We start from the raw sequence: 26027 nt of genomic DNA on the forward strand, positions 1-26027 counted from the left end.
TTCGGGACCACGTGAGCCCTCAATCTGAAACCGCTTAGATGCATAGATTGCTATTGGCCACTGTATCTGAGGGGTTATTGGATTGGAGTTATGTACAGTCCCAGGATTTCAGGTGTTACTAGACACTCGAACTTCACATGACATGCTATATCCATACAGGGCTTATGCCACAGCTGTAAAAACAAGACTCAGTGTCATGACTCCGTTTATCAGCCACTGTAAAGAGGTGCAGTAGCAGTCAATAAGAGGTTAAATCTGTGGGGAAGAACTGCTGGTGTATCATGGATCATACAGAGACATTACTAGCCTTCTTCAAAACATACAATGACCAAAGTTGAGCTAAAATTCACTGAACCAGAAAACATTTTCCTAATACAGCATCCCTGCCACATCTTCTTATTAATAGGCCCCTGAGATGTCATCATAGTTGGGCATGACGCGCATGATGTTTAATCCATAGAGGAGCAGGGAATACTGACAGAAAAAGGTTCACAGTCCAGCCGCTACAGACTACCGACACGACTTTTGGACCAAGGTCAATTGAATCATGGCGATCGGCGCTAATTAGGACAAACACAAGCACGTAAAATAGTGAAACGGTCCAGGATGATACCTGTAATCCACAGCTCGCCGCCTCCACAATGGCCATGCAGAAAGCCTCAGTCAGGGACGTATTCAGGAATATCTCTCCTTTCACAAGGACGTTTCTCACCTGGTGGTGCTCAAGAGCTCCTAAGAGGCGGACTCTGAAAAACATGAAGAAAAAAAGGACTTTATGTTACCATTAATTCATGATCACAAACGGACAGACACGAGGTAGAGATCAGACTTCATCTGAGAATAGGACGACTGGACGAGGCAACATGGGCAATGCTTCCAGCTGGGACACACGGAGACAGCCAAGTATGCTCAACCGCCGCTTCACTATCAGTAAGGGTTCATTAAATGGTCTCTGTATTGTCAGACAATGTCCTCTCAAGTGGTAATGTACAGTAATAGACAATCTGCAAGTCGACTTAAAAAAAAAAAAATAAAAAAAAATCCCATCAACCTGCAGAGACCATGAGATGCATGAAAGTAAGTGGGACGCGGCTTTGTCTCTCTGCTCCTGCTCAGAGATGGGCTTTCAGAGCAACTCCTGCTGGGAAGTGAGGAAAGGAAGTTCCAGCACATATACTGCAGTCAGAATGCTGATAAAGTTAAAAAAGTGCCCACACAAAGTCAAAGAGAGTGGAGGGCAAGTTATAGCATGAGAATCAGGACAGTTTCTGGACCAAAGGCACAGCAACCTGTCAACTTTTTGTGAGGGTAACAAGGCCATCATGTGAAAGAGCAATTACGCTTTAGGCTATTTTGCCATATTTACTGTGGACCTATCACAGTGATTTCCAAAGAGGAAAGACATTGCGAAGAAAGAAATGCAACCTTAATCCAGCAATGAGGTAAAGCTCCAATAAAATAGGACTTATTTCTTCAATAATTAAAATATAATATCAAAAGATAAGCCGCCGATACTGTCCGCTCAACACATCTCGGCAGCCATGCCTTATTTATGACCACACAAAAATCTCCATTCATGTCACTCCATTAAATCACTCACATTAGCGGGCGTGGAGAGGAAAAAAAACAAACAAAAAAACAAAACAAAAAGGAGGAAAACAAAAGGACCGTTTACAAAAAAGGTAACTGAAATATCACGATGCACACTAAGAATTACATCACACGTGCCCCCACAATCACATGTGCCCCCACTAGCACACATCACATGTGCCCTCATTAACACACGTGCCCCCACTAACACACATCACACGTGCCCCCACTAACACACATGCCCCCACTAACACACATCACACGGTATAGATAACCTGAGCGTCCGAAATTGTGTAGTGTGCACAAATATGAATGGTGTGAAGAAGCCCGGGTGTGTGAACAAGTCGGCATGATGTTACAAACCCCATATTCTGAATGAGCGTGACCCAGCCTACAGCTACACACTTCTGGGTCCCAACCATTGCAACTAAATTAACTAAATTATTTGTAGCCCATAACTGCAAATATCGGAACTATGTTCTGGAATAAAAAGGAACGATATATAAAATGAAGACTACGTCCTGTAGGTCCAAAATGAACACTCATTTTGTTTCCAAGTACCATTGGCTGGAAGTTAATTGGAAATTGAATGGGTTATTATGAACAGTGGGGGTAGTAAAATAATGATTGCGGGGAGCTGCATAGTGAAATTCCCACTGACAAACGCAGCATAAAGTGACACGACGCAGAGCTCAACCCTGGCATCTCGGCAGTTCACTCTGCGGATACTTTTTTTGCAGCGTGCGTGAAGTTTCTGTGTTGTGTAGTCACTGGAATACAAAGCCTTGAAGTCAGATCTGCGAAGTGTCCCCGTGGTTACTGAACGCAGAAGATCATATATCCATTCATACAGAGGTCAGACGGTCAATGCACACATGGAAGTACAATAATGCGAGGTTTACTCGTGTCAGGAGACTTTCAGAGACTTTTCTGTTTTTAGGACTTGGATAACGACTGACTATTAGGTCACGTACACACAGAAGGACCAGTATCCTACAATGTCTAGCATTGCTCCAGCTAATAGAGGAAGGCAGGCTGATATTCACATGTGATCAGTTCCTGTCTCCGGGCTGATCGGCTCGGAAAGCTGTATTGCATCATGTTGGTTTTTTTTTCTCAGACTTTCTATAAAGAACAGAGAACAGATCGCAATGTTCCACAATTCTCCATCTGTCGGGCCCGCACCGTGGATGCAGCAGACGCCCTCCAGAACATCATGTTATAGCTGGAGCTAAAGCAGAAACTGAGTTACATGTTTTTTGTTTTTTTTGAAAGAAACACTAAAAGTTTGGTTTCATGAAAAAGTGGCAAACAATGGTGCATCCCATAAATCGCAACTTTTCAAAGTGAATGGGGTGTGGAGCGAGGCTCCAGTTAATTAGGTTTTAAGTCAGAAAATGTTGAGGGAAAAAAAAAAAAAAAAAAAACAGCCGTGCAAATCAGCGGGCAATCACTTCATTATTAAAATTTAAAACAAAATCAAGAGGCATCAATTGTATTACAAAGAATTTGTCATCGGGGTTTTGCTCCCCCATCTGAGAGCACCAAGATGTAGGGGCAGAGACCCCGATTGCAGTGATGTGTCCCTTATTGAGCTAATTGATGCCATTTTTCAAAAAGCCCTTTCATTCTCTGCTACAGATCTAGCAGTTCTCAGATTACTGACCTCTGTATAACCCCACCCACACTACTGATGGGCAGCTTTCTGTGTACACTGTGCATAGGCAGCAACCTGACAATCAGTGGTGGGGTGCAGGGGGTTATACAGAGCTCAGAATATGGAGGACTACCTGGCAGTAGGTTTACTAGTCCACTAGTAATAAATTCACTGTTTTTGTAGCAGGAGATCATCAAAACTACACTAAGCAGACCAGTGAGTGACACATCGCTGGAACCAGGGTCCCTGCCTCTACATCATGTTGCTCTCAGATTGGGCCCAAAACCTTGCTGACAAATTCCCTACTAAGTTTAGCATATTTTACTCCAACGCAAATCAGGTTAAGCTGGGTGTGTGAAATACCAGTCTGCGTTAATCCTGCTCTAACTGTAGAAAATACGCAATTTAGAAAAAAATTGACGACTCCCTCTCTCTCCTTTAGGGCAAGTTTCCACATTCAACAACACTGCTTCTTTTCTGCAGGTGTTGGCACCAAAATACACACTATGCAGCCATCCTTCTGACCACATACCCATGGTGGTGCCTATTGGGTGGATGAACAGCTTATCTGTAGGCAAAAAAAAAACAAAAAAAAAAAACATACCCACAAAACAAAAAAACTCAAATGAGTTGGGAAAAGCTTGCATGTTACTATTACAGTTGTTTTATTGTTGAAACATGGGACGTGCTGCTCCATTCATTCCCTATGGGGCTGCTGAGCGCTGTGCTCGGCTCATTTCTACAGCCACGTAGAGAATGAACAGAACAAACGTTCAGGCATGTGACGGGAAGAAAAGTTCCCTGCTAGGGATAATTTCCAGTTCTGATGATCAGAGCGGATCCCAGTGGTGGGAGACCCCTAGATCAGCAAAGTATTAGCCATCTCACTTATGGATAAGTGACAGACTTGTGTTAACCAGACCAGTGCGTTAAAGATGTCATTTGCGTTACCTGTCGTGGAGCTGGTATCTTTCCCTTACTTCTTCTAAAATAATTCTCTTGGGCCCTTCACCTCCGATGAGAAAGTGCACGTCAGGGTATTTCTCACACATTTCAGGAATGATCCCACCGAGCAAATCTACACCTTAAAAAGCAAAAAGAGAATACACAACTCCATGTGGGGAAAAGTCTATGACACCTAACGCCCAAAGGACTGTGTATGGAAACAAGGTCAGCAGGGTGCACATGGAGGGAGAGACCACGGCAAGCAGACAATCATGAAATCACTTAGTTACATATTTAATATGGGTGAAAAACGACAAATCCATCAAGTATAACAGAGGGAAGGCAAAGGATAAAAGGAAGGGGTGTGTATACAACCAGAATGTATGACACCAAAGAGCTAATATTACCTGATCTCAATTTTTGACCCACAGGAGCAAACATTCAGAAAAAAAATCTACAGGGTGGGCCATTTATATGGATACACCTAATTAAAATGGGAATCGTTGGCGATATCAACTTCCTGTTTGTGGCACATTAGTATATGGGAGAGGGGATACTTTTGGAGATGGATGGTGACCATGTCGACCATTTTGGATCCAATTTTATTTTTTTCAATGGGAAGGTGGTCATGTGACACATCAAACTTATTGAGAATCTCACAAGAAAAACAATGGTGTGCTTGGTTTTAACGTAGCTTTATTCTTTGATGACTTACAAGTTTATGACCACTTATAAAATGTGTTCAAAGTGCTGCCTATTGTGTTGGATTGTCAATGCAACCCTCTTCTCCCAGTCTTGACACACTGATAGCAACACCACAAAAGAAATGCTATCACATGCTTCCAGTGTCCGTTGTTTCAGATGCTGCACATCTCGTATCTTCACAGCATAGATAATTGCCTTCAGATGACCCCAAAGATAAAAGTCTAAGGGAGATCGGAGACCTTGGTGGCCATTCAGCTGGCCCACGACGACCAATCCACTTTCCAGGAAACTGTTCATGTAGGAATGCTCGGACCTGACACCCATAATTGATGGTATGGTGTGGTATATGGGGTACAAAGATAGTGGGGCCATTCTTCATCAATGGAAACCTCAATGCCACTGGATATCTGAAATTGCTACATGATGATGTGTTGTCCTCTTTATGCACTGAAGATGGCACGTTCCCTGAGTTTTTCCAGCAAGATGGTGCACCACCACATTACGGGTGTCAAGTCTGAGCATTCATACGAGGAATCTGACCCCCTTAGACTAGCATTTCTTCTACGGTGTTGCTATCAGTGTGTCAAGAGTGGGAGAAGAGGGCTGCATTGACAATCCAACACAATGGGCAGTACTTTGAACACATTTTATAAGTGGTCACAAACTTGTAAATAACTCATGAAAAAATAAAGTTTTGTTAAAACCAAGCACACCATTGCTTTTCTTGTGAGATTCTCAATAAGCTTGATGTGTCACATGACCCTCTTCCCATTGGAAAAATGAAGTTGGATCCAAAATGGTCGACTTCAAAATGTCCACCATGGTCACTACCCATCTTGAAATGTTTCCCCCCCTCCCATATACTATTGTGCCACCAACCATTCCCATTTTATTAAGGTGTATCCATATAATTGGCCCACCCTGTACACAATTAGGTAATTATTTATATTATTTTCTTCTAAAAAAAAAAAAACATCTAAGCCTTTTTTAAAAATCATAAATGGCTCCTGGCTCTTAACGTCTGCCCCCCGTGAAAGTAAAAACCTCTATTCTCACCTCCCATACCGGCGCCGTTCCAGCGGTGTCGGCAGTAATGAGGATGTTATGACAGGTGAGCCCTGCTCCCAATTGCTACCTTGAATACCAACATGTCCAGAGTCGGGAGCAGTGACGACAGCGCTGATTGGCTGCAGGGATCACGTGTCACAACAACTTCAAGAGACCTGGGAATGCAAGTGCAGACACTGTGGGACCGGCACGAGTATTGGAGGAGAGTATAAGAGTTTTTATTTTCATGGGAGCAAACATTCAGATCAAGAAGGGTTGTGCTAGTAGTGGACAACCCCTTTAAACCTCATTCAGACACTACTGAGAAAATCTGACACATATCAGATCTATTATGGATGAATCCTAAAGGAGTCTCAGTGCTTAGCCAATGCCTACTGAGTAATGGGAGTACCAGCAGTAGGATCACCAACCATCAGTATATGAAGGCATATTCTAGTGATTTATCGAAGTAGGAAAACTTGTTTAACTATTAAAGGGGACCTGTTACCAGGTTTTCCCCATATAAAGTACGGCCACCACCATTAGGGGCTTATTTTGCAGCATACTTGAGTGCTATAAAGGAGTCCGCAATCCAGTCTGCAGATCCCAAAAAATACCTTTTATTACACTTACAGACAGTGTGGTCCGGTCCGATGGGTGTCCCTGGTTTTGATCCCGCGCCTCCTTTCTTCTTACGATTGCCGTTCTGCTTCGTGTGGACAGCGCGTCCTATGTCATACACAATATCCTCTATCGTGCAGGCGCACTTTTACCAGACCTGCCAATGGCAGAGCAAAGTGCGCATAAGCTGGCTTTACTTCCAGGTCATCAGATCTCTTTGGTGTTTCCAGGCGCATGCGCACTACTGTAGTTTGCTTTGCTCTCAGCAGGGCAGATACAAGTGCACCTGAGCAAAAGAGCAATGGGAGACACTGTGTGGATGACAAAGGGAGCGTCGTACACATGAAGCTGGTAAGGAGGACGGCGAATGTAAGAGAGGAGATGCCGGATTAAGATCAGAGTCGCTCATCAGACTGGACTGTGCTGCATGAAACTATAATAAAAGCTATTTTTTGGGATCCGCAGATTAGATTGGAGACTTTTCTACAGCATTCCACTATACTGTAAGAAAAAAAGGTGTTGGCCATACTTTAGATGGGGAAAACCTGATGACAGGTTCCCTTTAATTCCAGCCAGTAACACTCATCACCTATCTGCTGGACTGGAAGTCACGAAAACAAGTGCAACTGAGGGTGTAATAGATCTTCCAGTGTAGCTTCTTTTCTTTGCAACTAAATCCCTATTTTCTTGAAAAGATCAGGAGTCCCTTCACTCTCAGGAATGATGATGCTTCTAACTTTAGGACCCCAGCTGTTCCCATAACATTTTAAGATGGGAAAAAACCCTTGGGAGTAATAGGATCCTATGAATTTACTTGGATCTTGTGGTTAATTGTGAGCCAAAATCTTCACGAAATCCACAAACATTCTGCATTCTATGGGTAGGAATAAGATTTATGCAGCTACATTGCCATGGAAAATTACTGTGTGGATTATTTCCAAGAACAGAAAAAAAATTACCTGCCAGAATATGTAGTATGTTATATTTTCACATTGATTCTGCATAAGAAAGTATAGCTAGAAGGCACAAATCTGAGGATCAGCTATTTTACCTTTTCTGTAGACGAGTCTGCTGACCACGACAATGGTGACCTTATCGCTTTTCTCTTTCTTTCGGTCTGGGGTGAAGTCTGTGGGGTCCACAGCGTTTGGGATCACAGACACGATCTCGGGATCCAGAGCCGCTCGGAGGACTGTGTTTTCCTTGCTCGTGTAGGAGACGCAGATGATGTGGTTTGTATCACACAGAGACACTGTAAGAAGTTTGTTGGTGAGAACGGAGCTGACATCTGCAAATCCAAACAGAGAATGGTCTGTGAAGACCGTATGGAGTCCCAAAGTCTTAGCGTGAAAGAGGGCGTCATGAGCCATAGCAGAAAAAGAGCTGTGCGAGTGGACGACAGACACCTGTTCCCTTACAAATATATACCTGAGCAGAGGTAGGCTGTGCAATAACGTAGTGGCCGTCGACTGGTTATACATGACTTTTAAAGGTAAATAATACACCTTCAGCCCATTGGTGAGGTAGCGGATTCCTTTCCTGTCCCCATACGCGTGGGTGACGATGATCACCTTGTGTCCTCTTTCAATCAGGCACTGAGAAAGCTGATAAATGTGACTTTCCACCCCACCCATATTTGGGTAAAAAAAGTCAGACACCATGCATATTCTGTGAGTCCTCCTCGGAGCGTGCGCGGTGTCTGCAGGCTGTAAGGCGTTACTACAGGAGCAGGCCTGGCATCCTTCCTTTCTGCTGTGAGCCATGGTAGAGGCCGGAAGTAAGGCGGTCCCCCGAATGTTGCGTGGATCTAAAGGGCAAACACACAACATAAATCAGCAAGGACTAGTGAGCAAAACACAAAAAAAATCTACTACTTTGTCATAATATTCTGAAAATATTGTTCATGACACACAAATTGCACTGAGACATTTGTCTTTCCAGCCTCTGTTTGATGACATCCATTGAAGGAGAACTCACCACCTTTCGTGGCTGCCTTTTCCACTCATTGATCACCATAACTGTCAAAAAGTTTTTTTTTCTAACATCTAATCTGGATCTTCTCCCTTTTAATTTCATTCTATTGCTTTTCCGGGTGACATGTGCAAATGAGAATAAGGATGATCCCTCTACACTGTGACATCCCTTCAGATATTTGTAGACCGCTATTAAGTCTCCTCTCAATCTTCTCTTCTGCAAGTTAAACATTCCCAGATCCTTTACTAGTTCTTCGTAGGACATACAGGTGCTTCTCACAAAATTAGAATATCAAAAAGTTAATTTATTTCAATTCTTCAATACAAAAAGTGAATCTCATATATTCTACAGAGTCATTACACACAGAGTGATCTATGTCACGTGTTTATTTCTGTTAATGTTGATGATTATGGCTTACAGCCAATGAAAACCCAAAAGTCATTATCTCAGTAAATTAGAATACTTTATAACACCAGCTTGAAAAATGATCTTAAAATCCAAAATGTTGGCCTACTTAAATGTATGTTCAGTAAATGCACTCAATACTAGGTCGGGGCTCCTTTTACATCAATTACTGCATCAATGCGGTGTGGCATGGAGGCGTTCAGCCTGCGGCTCTGCTGAGGGGTTATGGAAGCCCAGGTCGCTTTGATAGCAGCCTTCAGCTCGTCTGCATTGTTGGGTCTGGTGTCTCTCATCTTCATCTTGACAATACCACATAGATTCTCTATGGGGCTAAGGTCAGGCGAGTTTGCTGGCCAATCAAGCACAGTGATACTGTTGTTTGTAAACCAGGTATTGGTACTTTTGGCAGTGTGGACAGGGGCCAAGTCCTGCTGGAGAATGAAATTTCCATCTCCATAAAGCTTGTCAGCAGAGGGAAGCATGAAGTGCTCTAAAATTTCCTGATAGACGGCTGCACTGACTTTGGTCTTGATAAAACACAGTGAACCTACACCAGCAGATAACATGGCCTCCCAAACCATCACTGATTGTGGAAACTTCACAATAGACCCCAAGCAGCTTGGATTGTGGCCTCTCCACTCTTGTTCCAGACTCTGGGACCTTGATTTCCAAATGAACTTAATTTACTTTCATCTGAAAACACCTTGGACCACTGAGAAACAGTCCAGTTCTTTTTCTCCTTGGCCCAGGTAAGACGCTTCTGGCGTTGTCTATTGGTCATGAGTGGCTTGACACAAGGAATGTGACACTTGTAGCCCATGTCCTGGATACGTCTGTGTGTGGTGTCACTTGAAGCAATGATTCCAGCAGTGGTCCACTCCTTGTGAATCGCCCCAAAATTTTTGAATGGCCTTTTCTTAATAATCCTTTCAAGGCTGCGGTTATAACGGTTGTGCACCTTTTTCTAACACACTTTTTCCTTCCACTCAACCTTCCATTAATATGCTTGGATACTGCACTCTGTGAACAGCCAGCTTCTTTAGCAATGACCTTTTGTGGCTTACCCTCATTGTGGAGTGTGTCAATGACTGCCTTGTGGACATATGTCAAGTCAGCAGTCCTCCCCATGATTGTGGAGCCTACTGAGGCCCTGTGCACACGGTGCAGATTCTGTGCAGTTCTGCAGCAGATTTGGCCCTGCAGAACTGCAGCAGAACTGCATGTGATGTACAGTACCATTTAAGGCTATGTAAAACAAAAACCCTGTGCACATGCTGCAGATATTTCCACGCAGATTTGGTGCGGAATAAGGGTGTGTGCAGACGCTGCGGAATCCGCTGCGGATTAATCCGCACGGATTTTGCAAAAACCGCAGATAAACCGCAGGTCAAAAGACCTGCGGATTATCTGCGGTTTTGCCTGCGGTTTGGTCCTGCGGATTCACCATCTCCACAATGGTGGAGATAGGAACCCACTGCGGATTCCGCAGAAAGAATTGACATGTCACTTTCTGCGGTTTCAAAACCGCAGCAAATCCGCGCGGATTTTTCCGCAACGTCTACACAGCGTTTTTTTTTTACCATTCATTTGAATGGTACTGTACACCGCAGCTAAAACTGCTGTGGGTCCGCAGCGGCCAAAAACGCTGCGGGTCCGCAGCGGAATCCGCAGCGTGTGCACATACCCTAAGGGTATGTGCACACGCTGCGGTTTTGCTGCGGTTTTGGCCCTGCAGAACTGCAGCAGTTCCGCAGACATGGTACTTTACCATGTTAGCCTATGGGTTTTCAAAACCGCAGTGCTCACGCTGCGGTTTTTTACCTGCGGAAAAGCGGCGTTTTTTTTTCCGCGGATTGCCACCTATTCCATTGTCCAGGTGTCAAACCGCAGGGCAAAACCTCAGGCCAAACCGCAGCAAAACCGCAGGTCACTTTACCTGCGGTTCCGCGGGAAAAACCCCGCAGGTGAATCTGCAGTGTGTGCACATACCCTAAAAGAAGCAGCATGTCGCTTCTTTTGCTGCAGTTTTCCACCTGCTCCATTATAGAAATCTGCAGGTGAAAACTGCAGGGGAAATCCGCACAAAAACTGCACTAAATCTGCACTAAAACTGCAGGTAAAACGCAGGTCATTTTACCTGCAGATTTAGCAAAATCTGAATGGAAAATTCCACAACAGAATTCGCACCGTGTGCACAAAGCCTGAAATAGACTAAGGGTATGTGCACACGTAGTGAAATCTGCTGCGTTTCCGCAGCGGTTTTGGCTTTGCAGAAACGCAGCAGATTCTGCTGCGTTGTACAGTACCTTTATTTTCAATGGGAAAAAAAAACGCAGTGCACATGCTGCGGATTTTTCCGAGCGGTTTTGCTGCGGTTTACAATCCGCAGCATGTCAATTGTTTGGTGCAGAAACGCTGCAGTTTTAGGCTATGTTCACACGTTGCGGATTCCGCTGCGGTTTTTTCCGCGCGGAAACGCAGGTAAAACCGCAGGTAAAGTGACCTGCGGTTTTCCTGCGTTTTGGTCTGCGGTTTTGCCCTGCGGTTTCACACCTCTACTATGGTAGAGGTATGAAACCGCTGCGGAAACCGCACAAACAATTGACATGCTGCGGTTTGTAAACCGCAGCAAAACCGCGCGGAAAAAAACGCACCGTCAGCACAGCGTTTTTGAAACCCCATAGGGTTTCATTGTACTGTACTTGGTCAGCGGAACTGCTGCGTTTCCGCAGCGGCAAAACCGCTGCGGAAACGCAGCAGAAACCGCACCGTGTGCACATAGCCTTACACCTCATCCATTATGAGGTGTAAAACCGCAGGTTTTTGTCCTGCGGATTTACCTGCGGATTTCTCCCCAAAATCCGCACACCCAGAAAACTACATGTGCACATAGCCTTAGGGACATTTTTAAAGCTTAGGAAACCTTTGCAGGTGTTTTTTGTTATTCTAATTTACTGAGAAAATGACTTTTGAGTTTTCATTGGCTGTAAGTCATAATCATCAACATTAACATCACTCTCTTTGTAATGACTCTATAATATATGAGTTTCACGTTTTGTATTGAAGAAATGAAATTAACTTTTGATGATATTCTAATTTTATGAGAAGCACCTGTACCTTGCAGTCTGCTCACCATCCTGGTCGCTCTTCTCTGAACTTTATCCACTTTTTCGATGTCTTTTTTAAAATGTGGTGCCCAGAACTGGACACAGCATTCCAGATGAGGTCTGACCAAGGAGGAGTAGGACAGAATAATTACTTCACGTGATCTAGACTCTATACTTCTCTTAATACATCCTAGAACTGGGTTTGCTTTTTTGCTGCTGCATCACACTGTTGACTCATGTGCAGTCTGTGATCTATTTGTATACCCAAGTCTTTTTCTCACATGCTGCTGCTTAGTTCTATTCCTCCGATTCTGTAGATGATATTTTCGTTTTTCTTGCTCAGATATAGACTCTTGCATTTTTGCTTGTTAATTACCATTCTATTATCCACTGCCCATTGCTCAAGCTTATCTGGAGCCTTTTGAATCATTTGTCTTCTGTAGTGATAGTTGTCACTCCTAGCTTTGCATAGTCTGCAAATTTGATTAGTTTACCTTCAGTTCCCTTATCTAGATCATTTATAAAAATGTTGAACACTGGAGCCAGAACAGAGCCTTGTGTTACCCCACTTGAAATACTCTTCCAAATGGATGTGCAACCATTTATTACCATTCTTTCAGTATGAACACTGAGCCAGTTATGAATCCACCTAATCATAGGATAGGTATGAGATACTTTATCAAATGCTTTGCTGAAGTTGAGATATATTATATACGCATTTCCCTGATCCACACAAGCAGTGATTCCATCATAGGAGTAAAATAGATTTGTCTGGCATGACTTGTTTGCTACAAATCCATGCTGCCTCTGGCTAATTACTGTATCATCCAAGTACTTACATACATGTTTAATAATTTGTTCAAAGATCTTTCCAGGTATAGAAGACTCGCTGGCCTGTAATTTCCTGGCTCCATCTTCTTTCCTTTTTTGAAAATATCGACACCATTTGCCCTTCTCCAATCTTCTGGGACTTCTCCTGTTCTCTGGAAATGTTCAAAGATTCTGGCTAGTGGGTTTGCAATTTCGTCTGCTAACTCTTTCAGTAACGTGAGATACTATATGCAGGGAAGCACCTACCATGAGGCAAGTTGAGCACTCTGCCTCAGGCAGCGGTGCGTCCCTGTAGATAGGGGGCAGCAGATTCTCCGCTTGGGTTACTCCCTGTGATGAGGTCACAGGAAGGGAGGAGTCAAGCGTCACATGATCAGGGGCCTCAGTGTATGCAGTACTCTGCTGTGCTGGTTGTCATGGTGCTGGATGAGGGAAGTTTATGTGTGGGGGCAGGAGGGGTTTACAGGGTGGATGTAGCAGAGCTGTGTGTGTAAGTGGACGGAGCAGAGCCTCGTGTGTATGGGGTGTACGGAGCGGAGCTCTGTGTGTACGAGGTGGACGGAGCGGAGCCGCTTGTGTACGAGGTGGACGGATGGGAGCCGCTTGTGTACAAGGTGGACGGATGGGAGCCGCTTGTGTACGAGGTGGAGGGATCAGAGCCGTGCGTGTATGGGGTGTACGGATCAGAGCCGCGTGTGTATGTGGTGTACGGATTGGAGCCACGTGTGTACGAGGTGTGCGGAGCCTTGTGTGTACGAAGTGTGCGGAGCGGAGCCGTGTGTGTACGAGGTGTAAGGAGCGAAGCCGCATGTGTACAAGGTGTAAGGAGCGAAGCCGCATGAGTACGAGGTGTATGGAGCAGAGCCGCATGTGTACAAGGTTTACGGAGTAGAGCCATGTGGGTACTGAGTGGAACTTTGTGTGTGCGAGGTATACAAAGCGGAACCGTGTGTGTATGAGGTGTGCAGAGCCGTGCATGTACAAGGTGTATGGTGGGAAGCATTCATACCTCCCAACCGTCCCAGATCCAGGGGGACAGTCACGATTTTGAAAGTCTGCCCCGCTGTCCCGGCCAGGAGCTTACTTTTCAAGCAGACACAGGAGTACACGGCGGAGCCCGGAGGAGCACTTTAAAACTTGCACGTGACGTTCCACCGGAAGTGACATACTGGAAGCTGACCAGAAATGAGGTAATTTTGGGAGGAGATTGTGACAGAACCATGGAGGCACTTCAGGGAATGCTTCAGATCAATCACCGTGTTCTCCTCCGACAGCGAGATCACCTTGGAATCGGGGATGTCGGCCATGTGAGTGGATCATGACATGTCCTGCACCGGGAGGCTCAGGTTGGCACTGCAATGGGAGCTGTGCTGCTACAGTATTTTTATAGAATCTTTCTCTCTCTCTGTTCTTTCCCTCTCTAATCTTTCTGGCTCTCTCTGTTTCTTTCTCTCTCCCCTTTCTTTTTTCTCTCTCTGTTCTTTCTTTCTTTCTTTCCCCTCTTCCTTTCTCTCTGTTATTTCTTTCCTCTCTTTCTCTCTGTTCTTTGTCCCCCCTTTCTATCTCTCTCTCTGTTCTTTCTTTTCCTCAGTACCAGTCAGTGTGCCCATAGTACCAGCCACAGTGCCCTCAGTACAAGTCAGTGTGATCAGCAGTGCTAAATGGGTGCGATTGGGGTGTGGATAGGGGTGTGACTAGTTGTGAAATGGGTGTGGTCAGGAGCGTGGCCTAATATTTACTGGGGGCCAGAATGGCGAACAGAGGGGGCAGAACGGATATGATGATTGAAGACCGATTGGGCAGGATGGATACGATGGAGACAGATGGGGTAGGATCATGGGACATAACATGGGGGCAGAATGGATACTCATGAGGGCAGGATGGGAGAACATACGGATGGAGACAGGAATTTGACCCACGGGGGCCAGGATATACCATAGGGGCTAATTAAGGGATTATCTCTGTAGCAAGGTGGATATTAAAACTTAACCTTTAATAGGTACAATTGTAAAAAGCCAAATTAGTCAAACAACGAAAACAAAGGGGTACCACAGTGAAGGAAGTGCCCTATAACCAATGAACAGAAAAGGGGGGGGGGGTTGTTGAAAAGGTACTAATGGCCTCTTAGAGCCTCAATATTAATCTGACCTGATGGCAAAGTGACAATAGTTGCCCATAGGATGAATAGTATATACATGTTCTCATTTATATGGTACAAATAAGTGGTGCTTATAAGAAAAGGATATTATACCCATACATGTTATTGTGACTTACTTTGGCAAGTGGATGACATCCCATGGGCAACTATAGTCATTTTGCTATCAGGTCAGATAAATATTGAGGATCTGAGAGGCCAGTAGTACCTTTTTAACAACCCCCCCTTTTTCTGTTCGTTGGTTATAGGGCACTTCCTTCACTGTGGTACCCCTTTGTTTTTGTTTGACTAATTTGGCTTTTTACAATTTTACCTAATAAAAGGTTAAGTTTTAATATCCACCTTGCTACACAGATAATCTATTTTGTGGATTGTTCTATTTCGGCTTTATATGCTAATTAAGGGATATTATTACTGCAGTGATGTATTTATTTTATTTTTTGAAGATACTATTTTAAGTCAGTGGACGGTCCTGTTACTGTGTAGAGCGACACTGTCGCTTTTTTTCTTCATCTGGTGTAGATTAGAATTTGGGATAAAATTAAGTAATGTGTTCTGGTAGCGGTGCTCTAGGTAACTTATTTCCTGCAGAGATGAGCCCTGGCTGGAAGAAGTGACCGACTTCACCTAGAGACGTCACTGGTGAGTTAGTTTGTTACCTGTACACTGACACTATACACTGCATACTATATACAGCGGTCCGGTGTATAATGTCACCAGTGATCACTGTATTACCTGTACACTGACACTGTAAACAGTTCCTGTGCATAATGTCACCAGTGATCACTGTATTTCCTGTACACTGACACTATATACAGAGCTCCTGTGTATGTCACTAGTGATTACTGTATTTTCTGTACACTATACACTATATACAGAGCTCCTGTGTATAATGTCACCATCTCTACCTTTTATCGGCGCCATCTTGTGACTGCAACGTCTGTCTGCGGGAAGTCAGAAGTAGCAGAAACCCTCTTATCAGGCCACGTTCACACGTTCAGTATTTTACCTCAGTATTTGTAAGCCAAAACCAGGATTGGAACAATCAGAGGAAAATGCTTAGCTACTTACCGGTAGCGGTGTTTTTCAGGAGCACATGACAGCACCACGAGAGAGGGGATCCACCCTTCAGGGACAGGAAACCTACAGACATAAAAAAGACGGCCCTCTCCCTCGCCTCAGTTGGATTACAGAGCATGAGAGGACCTCCCTGGTTAGTAGCAATTTATATACATCCAATTAAATAATCTTCACACCCGTGGCTAAGGCCTAACTCCCGAAAAAAAAAAAAGGTGCTGATCCATACAAGAGAAAACGAAGAAAGGGAGGGAATGGAAAGGTGCTGTCGTGTGCTCCTGAAAAACACCGCTACTGGTAAGTAGCTAAGTATTTATTCAGTCGCCACGACAGCACCACGAGAGAATTACAGAGATGTAAAGAACCTAGGGAGGGACAGCTGCCTGCCTCAAGCACCTTTCTCCCAAATTTGAAATCGGAGGAGTCACCCAAATCCAATCTATAGTGTTTAAAAAACGTAGATGGAGAGGACCAAGTAGCTGCCTCACAAATGTCCTCGATGGATACCTCCAACCTTTCTGCCCATGATGTCGCCACAGCTCGAGTGGAGTGTGCTCTTATGCCTTCTGGAGTTTCTGCGCCACCTGCTGTATAAGCCAAAGAAATGGTCTCCCTAATCCACCTGGCTAAAATGTTACACCCTAAGCCCTTTCCCAACTCCCTGAAAGGATACAAATAGGGAATTGTCCCTTTTCCAAGAATCTGTGGCTGTAATATAAGTAAGGAGACACCTTCTTACGTCTAGGAAATTAAGTTTTTCCTCTGACTGGTTAGCAGGGTTCGGGCAGGAGGGAAGGACTATCTCTTGTAATCTGTGAAACTTTGAAGCAACCTTGGGCAGATACAAGGGGTCTGGTTTTAGTACGACTCTGTCTTCCCTAAACTGAGTACACGGGGGAAGTCTAGAGAGAGCCTGCAGATCACTAACCCTCCTGGCAGATGTCAGTGCAACCAGTAGGGCAGTTTTGAAGGATAGGATTCTAGCCGACAAGTGTTGTGCAACACGTCCCACTGCAGGGTTCTGGTGTGGCATTGGGTCCAGAGAACCGCTGGTATACATGAAGTGAGTGAGCCCAGTAACGACATTGCCCCCTTAGAGTGAAGGGTTATGTATTGCCCTGAGTGTTTGTCGCAGAATACGGTCCACTTTTGACTCTGGTAACAAACATTCCTGTAACTTGGAATCTAGAAGAAGGCCGAGGAACTGCTGCACTTCCAGGGGCTGCAACCGTGATTTTTTTAAATTAATAATCCATCCCAACTCCTGAAGGCTGGATACTACTCTCCGTAATTGTGCGGTGCAATGTGATTCCGAGTGTCCCACAATTAGCAGATCATCTAAATAAGGGATCACTAGAATATCCTGTTCGTTTAAATGTGCCATAACTTCCGCCATTATTTTAGTGAAAACTCGGGATGCAACAGCAACTCCGAAGGGAAGTGCTCTGAATTGGAAATGGCTTACTATTCAACCCAATGAAACCGCTTCTCTTAGAAACTGCAGGTGGTCTGCGTGTATCGGGACGTGATAATAAGCGTCTTTAAGGTCCAAGACCACCATGAAACATCAGTTAAATAACAGCTTTATGGCAGATTTAACTGACTCCATCTTGAAGGTGCGAATTAAAATAAATTTATTGAGGCCTTTGAGATTTATGATGGCTCCTTCCGTACTATCTGGCTTCTTGACCAAGAAGAGGGGGGGTACCTCTTTGTACCTCTGGAACTTTCACCAGGACTCCCTTCTGCTGAAGTTCCCGGACCTCAGACTCTAGCGCCAGTTGTTCTGTAGATGAAGAACGAAGTCAAAATAAATCTGTTATTAGGTGTTTTCCGGAACTCAAATTTTAGCCCCGTCTTAATGACGCTCCGGATCCAATGGCTATTTGAAATATTTGTCCAGGCCGGATAGAAGTGTAAGGCTATGTGCACACGTATGCAGAAAATTTCTACATAAAAACCGGACTCCTTCCCAGAAAACGCGTGTTTTTTTCCGCGCGTCCCCAGACGCATAGAAAATAGCTAGAAATGCGGAATTTTCCGCGAAATTAATGAGCATGCTGCATATTTTACCGCAAAGCTTTTTTTGCGGAAAAAAACGCATCAATATGCACAAAAAGTGCAAAATGCATTAAAATGAATGGGAAGCTTCTTTTAAGCGTTTTTTGAGTGGAAAAAAACGCTGTGTGTGAACACAGCCTAAAAGTCTGCCTCCGACCTGGTCCGTCAGTCATTGCGGCTTTCTGCGGTCACGGGAGGAATTGAACATATATCCTCTACCTTTCCTCCTGCTGCTGTCGTATCTCGTTCTCTCGCTATTCGACCTTCTTCGGTCGATCTACCTTCTTATTATAGTCCCACCTGTATGGAGGTCTTCCCAAGTAAGGGAACTGTTTTTTGCTGTCGCCCGCTTTCTCCAACAGCTCGTCTAGCACTGAGCCAAATAGATGTCCCCCTTCACATGGGATATTGCACAGTTTTGACCTGGCCTGCATGTCACCTGGCCAACACTTCAGCCATATGGCCCTGCGGGCAGCATTAGACAAGGCCGCTGATCTGGCCGCTAGTTTTACAGAGTCCGCTGACGCGTCTGAAAGAAACGCCGCTGCACCCTGGATCATAGGGAGGGAGGATAGGATTTCTTCCCTAGGGACCATGTCCTTGAGCTGTTCCTCTAGGCGGTCTGGCCACACTATCAGAGACCGGGATGTACACATGGCTGCAATAGCTGGCCTAAGAGATCCTGCTGAAGTTTCCCAAGACCCCTTAAGGAACACATCAGCCCTTCTGTCTAGCGGATCTTTTAAACTACCCAAATCCTCAAATGGTAGGGAGGTTCTTTTACAGGCCTTGGCCACCACCACATCAAATTTTGGGGCTTTATCTCATGAAGGTGACGCCGTTTCCTCGAACGGGTACCTCCTTTTAAATGCTGGCGGTAAGGATCCCTTTCTTTTGGGTTTTTTCCACTCCCAAGTAATCAGGGAATTTATCTCATCAATGACTGGCAAGGATCTACGAGACTTCCTGTCTAGTCCTTTAAACATAAGATCTTGCATGGATCTTTCTGACTGGGGCTCCTCAATCCCCATAGTGGTGTTCACCGCTTTCACGAGCCAGTTTATCTGGTCAAGCGGGAAATATGAGCAACCTGCTCTGGCCTCTGAAGACGACGAGGATGAATCTTATCTTAGTTCCCCTGAGTCGCTCCCTGAATCTGAAATCGGGAGCCCGGGTTCTGCCTCTCTAACCCGTCTTTCCTGTGATAGGGCTTTGACTGAACCCCTGACCTCCTGTCTGACCAACTCCCTCAGAGTGGTGGTAAGGTCTGGAGTCTCTTCCGCTACCAAGTTCTGGATGCACGGTCTGCATAGTTTTTTCCTGTGGCCATCAGGGAGTGGAACCATTCAGCACACTCCCTGTGTTTGGTTTTAGCGGAACTCTTTTTCCCCTGATAGATAAGGAGAGAGGGAACATAAGGGGAGACAATAAGTCACCAAGTGAACTTTCTCGGAGATCACTTACCCCCTGCCTGTAGTAAGTGATACCGTAGTCTGCGGGGGTCCTTCTTAGCCGATTATGTATCTCTGCGGCCTGAGGACTTGCCGGACCTAGCCTTCTGACTGGACTTAGCTCCTGTAAGGTGGCTACTGCCACTAGACTGCTGTTGGGAAGCTGAACTGTGGGGCTTCTCTGAGAAAAGCTGCTGCGGGTGCTCCAGAGAATGCTGCAGCTGCTTCGGTGAATCCATTATATGCAATGGGCCTAGAAGCACCTGGACGCCATTGCAGCACCTTTAAATAGCCGGCCTCCCCCAATGGTACCCACCCCGGATGGGGCCAGCAGGCGAATCCGGGTGGCCTGCCCGGTAGTGTGATGTGCACTGAGGACGCCCCCCCCGGGACCGTGCCCCCGCTAGGCGACGTCCGTTCACTGGGCAGCGTCCCGTACCCTCCCCCCTGCCTACCCGGCCAAGTGCAGCATCACACCACCCGGAAGAGGCCAGAGCCGCAGGCCCTACAGCGCATGCCAGGCCGCGTCATCAGGGGACGCCCCCTTGCGTTGCGTCACTGTGGCCACACCCCAACGGCGGCGGGCACACGTCGAGACCGCACAGCCAGAGCCCTGCACGACCGCCGACGCCTGCGAGACGCAGGAGCCAGACCCAAAGCAGGATGGTCCCTGCGTGTATACTCACCGGTACGCATGGCGACGAGCCCCTTAAAGTCAGCCCTCCCCATGGAGGTTGCTTTGTCCTGCTGCCGCCTCACCACCAGTCCCCCTGCCGTGGGCGCTTCCAGGACACCGGACAGGCCGAGGCAGGGGCCCTCCCGCTGCCTAAGTCGACCAGCCGGGCCTGGGAATATCTTCCATCTTCTTTCTCCGCAGGTATGTCTGAAGAGGTTCGCCTGTCAGGGACGGGAAACCAAACTGAGGCGAGGGAGAGGGCCGCCCTTTTTATGTCTGTAGGTTTCCTGTCCCTGAAGGGCGGATCCCCTCTCTCGTGGTGCTGTCGTGGTGACTGAATAAAGTATAATAGAAACATGTCACCACTTCTGTATTTCTCACACACTCCCGATTTGGCTTACAAATACTGACCAAATACTGAACGTGTGAATGTGGCTTTAAGCTGGTTTCACACATCTTGATATTTCCTCTACCGGAAAAAACGGTACTGGAGATATCCGTGTCCATGTGTGTAATACGTGTGGCAACCCGCATCAGTACCACAGTGCGCTACAGTAAGCACCGTTCCCCGGCCAGGGGCGCACCTAAAATGAAGTTGATCACTTCGCCTCAGGCAGCACTGAGTCCCTGAAGACAAGTGTAAAGATCGATGTTTTAAATATATTCCTATTTTACATGTGCGTCAGTAAACCAGATTTATTTGCACTGATTTTACTACGGGGGGGGGGGACCATTTTGCATTTCGCCTCAGGCAGCAGAGAGTCTAGGTTCACCCCTGACTATATGACAGATCCTGAAACGTTGATTTCCACCATCACTATAGAAAATATTTACTCCCTATATTTTGCACATTGAAAATGGTTGTTAAACCCCACCTGATTCTGCTCATTATTAGCTATTAATGCAGAGGTGCAGGTTTAGGGTGTGGAAACCGACTGATAAGTTCCCTTTAGGCTTGATCTATAGCTTGTGTAACCTGGACATACAGGTTCATGAATATAATAAAAGATCTTCAGAACTGGTAGAGTGACAGTAAAGCCAGTGAAGTTTACATGCTAAAGTAGGGTGTATCACTGCAAGACGGAGACAGAAAATGCAAATCAAGGAGAGGCTGGTGATGGGTTTCTGCCCTTTCCCTTAACTTTATATATGGCCCCAGTGTGCAATAAAAAAAAAATATATACACTAACCAATGAATTCTTCGGCTCTCCACGATCCTGCAAGTAGGGTTCCCTGCTAGTCTCCTTACTTCCTTCCCTTCCAATGGGGTAAGTACTTGACAACTGCAGCCAATTGTTTTGACCACCGAGTGGCTTCAGAAGTCATGAACCAACCATGCCGGAAAAGATGGAGAGGAATCCGGTGGGTAACCGAGGAACAGAGCAGGATAGAGAAATGGTGGATATAAGCCTGATTACTTACCGGTAATGCTCTTTTAATGAGTCCACGACAGCACCCACTTGGAGAGAGGGATCCGCCCATAGGAACAGGAAACCTACAGAGATAAAAGAGGGCGGTCCGCCTCTCCTCCTCAGTTGGATTTCAGAGTACCCGGAGGACTGCCAATTATTAGGCCATTATATTATTCAGTATTCAAATTTTATTAATTTTACAACTAAGAAGGTGTATATACATTATGTTAACTTCTAGGGAGGGTTAGTGAACGGGTGCTGTCGTGGACTAATTAAAAGAGCATTACCGGTAAGTAATCCAGCTTTTTACTCTTCGCCACGACAGCACCCACTTGGAGAGACTTTCAGAGACCTTCACCTGGGAGGGACCACCGTGCCGAGGACCGCTCTACCAAAGGCTAGGTCAGATGAGCATGATATATCAAGCCTATAGTAGTTATAAAAGGTAGAGGGTGTAGACCAAGTTGCAGCCTTACATATAGACTCGATTGCGACGTCTCCCCTCTCTTCATTGCTCTCGGAGTATGCCAGACCAATCGCGTCTCTGATCCACCGAGACAGAGTACCCCTTGTGACCTCATATCCCTTCTTTTGGCCCTGGAAGGAAACAAATAGAGCCCTACTCTTCCTCCAGCTGCTAGACCTCTCGATGTATTGTAATACAGCTCTTCTAACGTCTAGTATATGGAACTTTTCTTCCTCTGGAATAGAAGAGTTAATAAAAAATGAAGGGCGGTGGATCTCTTGTGATCTATGAAACTTCCCTGCTACCTATGGTAAGTATGAGGGGTCTGGTTTTAATATTAACTGATCCTGGAATGTCAACAGAAAAGGGGGTTCTATTAAAAGTGCTTGTATGTCGCTAACTCTTCTGGCTGAGGTTAGTGCAACTAGCAGTACTGTTTTGAAAGATAGGTGCTTAAGGGATATTGAGTCTAACGGGTCAAAAGGACGACGTGTTAGGGCCTCCAGCACCAGATTCAAGTCCCAAGGAGGAACTCTGGGTATGTGCACCGGCTCGCTCCGCTCACAGGCCGAGATGAATCTGGCTATCCATCTACTGCCTGCCACGTTATAACTATAAAGGGCAACTAGAGCCGACACCTGGACTTTTAGTGTGTTAACAGATAGTCCTAAATCTTTCCCTTTCTGTAGAAACTCTAGGATTGCTGTTATCGGAATTTCTCTGGAGTCAGGAGCTGTGTGAAACCCTAGGAATTTTCTCCATACCCTGGTGTAAATTTTTGTCGTAGCCAATTTTCGACTTTGTAGGAGAGTATTGACTAACCCCTCCGAGAATCCTCTTGCTCTCAACATTTCCCTTTCAAGTACCAAGCCGTCAAGTGGAGATTGTCCACTTGAGGATGGAAGAATGGCCCCTGCGAGAGGAGCCTGGGGGTTGAAGGAAGCACCCAAGGGTCTGTCACTGACATTGCTTGCAGGCATGAAAACCATGGCCTCCTGGGCCAGAATGGTGCTATTAAGATTATTCGTGCTTCCTCTGCCCTGATCTTCCTGATCACCTGCAGTAGTAGTATGATTGGGGGAAATGCATATGCCAGTTTGAACCGCCACGGGGCTTGGAGGGCATCCAGAATTTCCGGATTGTCTGTCACGTTTAAAGAGGCGAACCTTCGCACCTGCCTGTTTTCTCTGGTGGAGAAGAGATCTATTTGGGGAAGACCCCATAGTGACACGATGCGTGTGAATATCCGCTGGCTCAGGCACCACTCTCCTTGTCGCAGTGTATGGCGGCTTAGAAAATCTGCTTCCAAATTGTCTCTTCCCCTTATATGGAGGGCTGAGAGAGACAAAAAATGTTCTTCGGCTAAGGATAAGATACTTCTTGAGAAAGACATTAAGGCGACTGATCGAGTCCAGCCTTGTCTGTTCAGATATGCGACCACTGTGGTGTTGTCTGAAAGGATTCTCACGTTTTCCCCTTGTAACTGTGGAAGAAAATGATATAATGCATGACTGACTGCTTTTAGTTCTTTTAAATTTGACGAATCCTGATCCTCGCCTATATCCCATAGGCCTTGGGTAAAGGTGTTCCCCATATGAGCTCCCCAACCTGTGGGGCTGGCGTCAGTAGTAATTATATGGGAGGGTGTTATAACCCAAGGTACTCCTCCCGATAGATTATCATCCTTTAGCCACCATGCCAGGAAGGTTAGGACCTTCTGGGATAAGGTGATTTTCTTTGTCAGATTCCCCCGGTCATGGGACTCCTCTAAGAGAATTTGGTGCTGTAGTTCCCTCGTGTGGAACTGGGCCCACCGAACTGCTGGGATGCAGGAAGTAAGGGATCCCAGGAGGGACATCGCCTCCCTTAAGGATATGTGTGGCCCATCTATTGCTAACCTGACCTTTTCAATTGCTGAAATTTTTACCTGTGGCAGCAGACATTTTTGGTATATGGAGTCTAGCTCGAGACCCAGGAAGGACTGAACGGACCGCAGCTCAATTCTGGACTTCTTGAAGTTTATTATCCACCCTAGAGCCTGTACAGACAAGATTGCATCAGAAACTCGTTTATTACATTGCCGAGTTGAGTTCCCTACTATCAAAAAATCATCCAGATAGGGTACTATCAGTGTGTCCTTCTGGCGTAAAAAAGCCATCACTTCCAGCATCACCTTTGTATATACTCGTGGTGCGATGGAAAGGCCAAATGGCATGGCTGTGAACTGGAGATGCTGTATCGTGCCATCGAGGAGGACCGCCACTCTGAGGTATCTCTGATATCTGTAATGGATGGGAATATGATAATAAGCATCCTTCAGATCCAAGCCTGCCATCATACAATTGGGGAAGAGGAGTTTAATCGTAGATCTTATGGATTCCATCTTAAATTTATGATTATAAATGAATTTAATTTCTTCAGGTTGATTATCGTCCTGAATGATCCGTCTGATTTAGGTATCAGAAAGAGAGGGGAGTAAAATCCTCTCCCTTCCTGTCCTTTAGGCACATGGACCAAAACTTTTTTGTTCAGCAGACTCAAAGTCTCAGCCTCCAGGGTCTGCTGTTGGATTGGCGAGCTGAAAGATGTTACGATTAGTGAATTACGGGGTACATGATGGAACTCTATCTTTAACCCTACTTTAACAATGCCCAGAAACCAAGGGCTAGCCGTAACTTTCTCCCATTCCCGAAAAATTTTTTTTAGCCTCCCTCCTACTGGAGGGACAGGCTCCTCAACTCCTGTCCCTGCGGAAGGAGGATCCTCTAAACATGGCACCTTTGCCCTTTTCTTCCTTTGTGGCCCAGCGGTTTTGATTTTCTGCTGGTCTTCCTCTGCCAAATAGTCGTCTCCTAAACGCCCTCCTATAAAATGGGAGAGGAGGGTTAGGGAATCCTTTTTTCCTTTCTTTTGCCTTAGTAAGGATTTCATCTAAGGCTTTCCCAAACAAGAACTCACCCTCGCAAGGAATGGCACAAAGCTTTGCTTTGGATTGGGTGTCACCTCTCCAGCTTTTAAGCCATAGGCTACGTCTGGCGTTATTAAGCAACCCTGCTGTTCTGGCTGTCATGCGTAACGAATCAGCAGAAGCATCTGCTATATACGCAGCTGCGCCACGGATTAGTGGTATGGCGGCTCGTAGCTTGTCTCTGGAGATCTTTTGGTCTATTTGCTGGTCTAGTTGATCAATCCAGACCAGCATAGAACGAGCTGTGCAAGTACTAGCTATCGCCGGTTTAAACTTGCCGGTAGCTGCCTCCCATGCCCTCTTTAATGAGGCAACAGCTTTTCGGTCAAGTGGGTCTTTTAGAACCCCTGTGTCCTCCACTGGTAAGGTCGTTTGTTTTGAGGCGGAGGCAACCACTGCGTCCACTTTCGGGACCTTAGCCCATGTCGACAATTCTTCGTCACTGAAGGGGTACCTTCTTTTTGAGGTTGAGGGAAGATACCCTCTCTGGTCCTGCCTCTCCCATTCCTTCTTCACTAGAGCTTTTATCACTGGTATAACCGGAAAAACTCTCCTCTTTCTGTCTGTCAGACCTGCAAACATAATTTCTTGTGTCGTTTACGGCTCCTTTGTGTCTGTGCACCCCATAGTATTCCTCACGGATTTAACTAAATTGTCCATATGGTCTAAAGGAAAACAGGAACACCCCTCCATATCTGAGGAGGATGCTGATGTGGATGCATTGGAACTATCAGAGGCTATTGCTTCGTCCTCATCAGTGTCTACATTAACTGCCGTTGGCTTGTTAGTTTTGGTATTAATAGGCCTGCTAGACTGGGTTAGGGCCTGTAATTCTTCCCTAATTATAGCCCTTATGTCTGTGGCTGATGCCTGTTTTGC

At 45.7% G+C, this 26027-nt stretch overlaps 1 protein-coding gene across 2 annotated transcripts in view; it reads right to left on the reverse strand.

Moving 5' to 3' along the window:
• Positions 1–26027, reverse strand: part of PIGA (phosphatidylinositol glycan anchor biosynthesis class A) — a 40286-nt gene that overhangs the window by 8981 nt on the left and 5278 nt on the right. For both annotated transcript variants that reach the window (XM_073565252.1, XM_073565253.1), the window contains exons 2-4: positions 7617–8372; positions 4199–4331; positions 614–746 (exon numbers count right to left, since the gene is read on the reverse strand). In XM_073565252.1, coding sequence (XP_073421353.1) covers positions 614–746; positions 4199–4331; positions 7617–8328 — 978 coding nt within the window. In that variant the 5' untranslated portion in view covers positions 8329–8372. The remainder of the gene's footprint in view (positions 1–613; positions 747–4198; positions 4332–7616; positions 8373–26027) is intronic.

The sequence above is a fragment of the Dendrobates tinctorius genome, unplaced genomic scaffold (genome assembly GCF_039654945.1).
Source record: "Dendrobates tinctorius isolate UK_male_01 unplaced genomic scaffold, ASM3965494v1 ptg000016l, whole genome shotgun sequence".
NCBI lineage: Eukaryota > Metazoa > Chordata > Amphibia > Anura > Dendrobatidae > Dendrobates > Dendrobates tinctorius.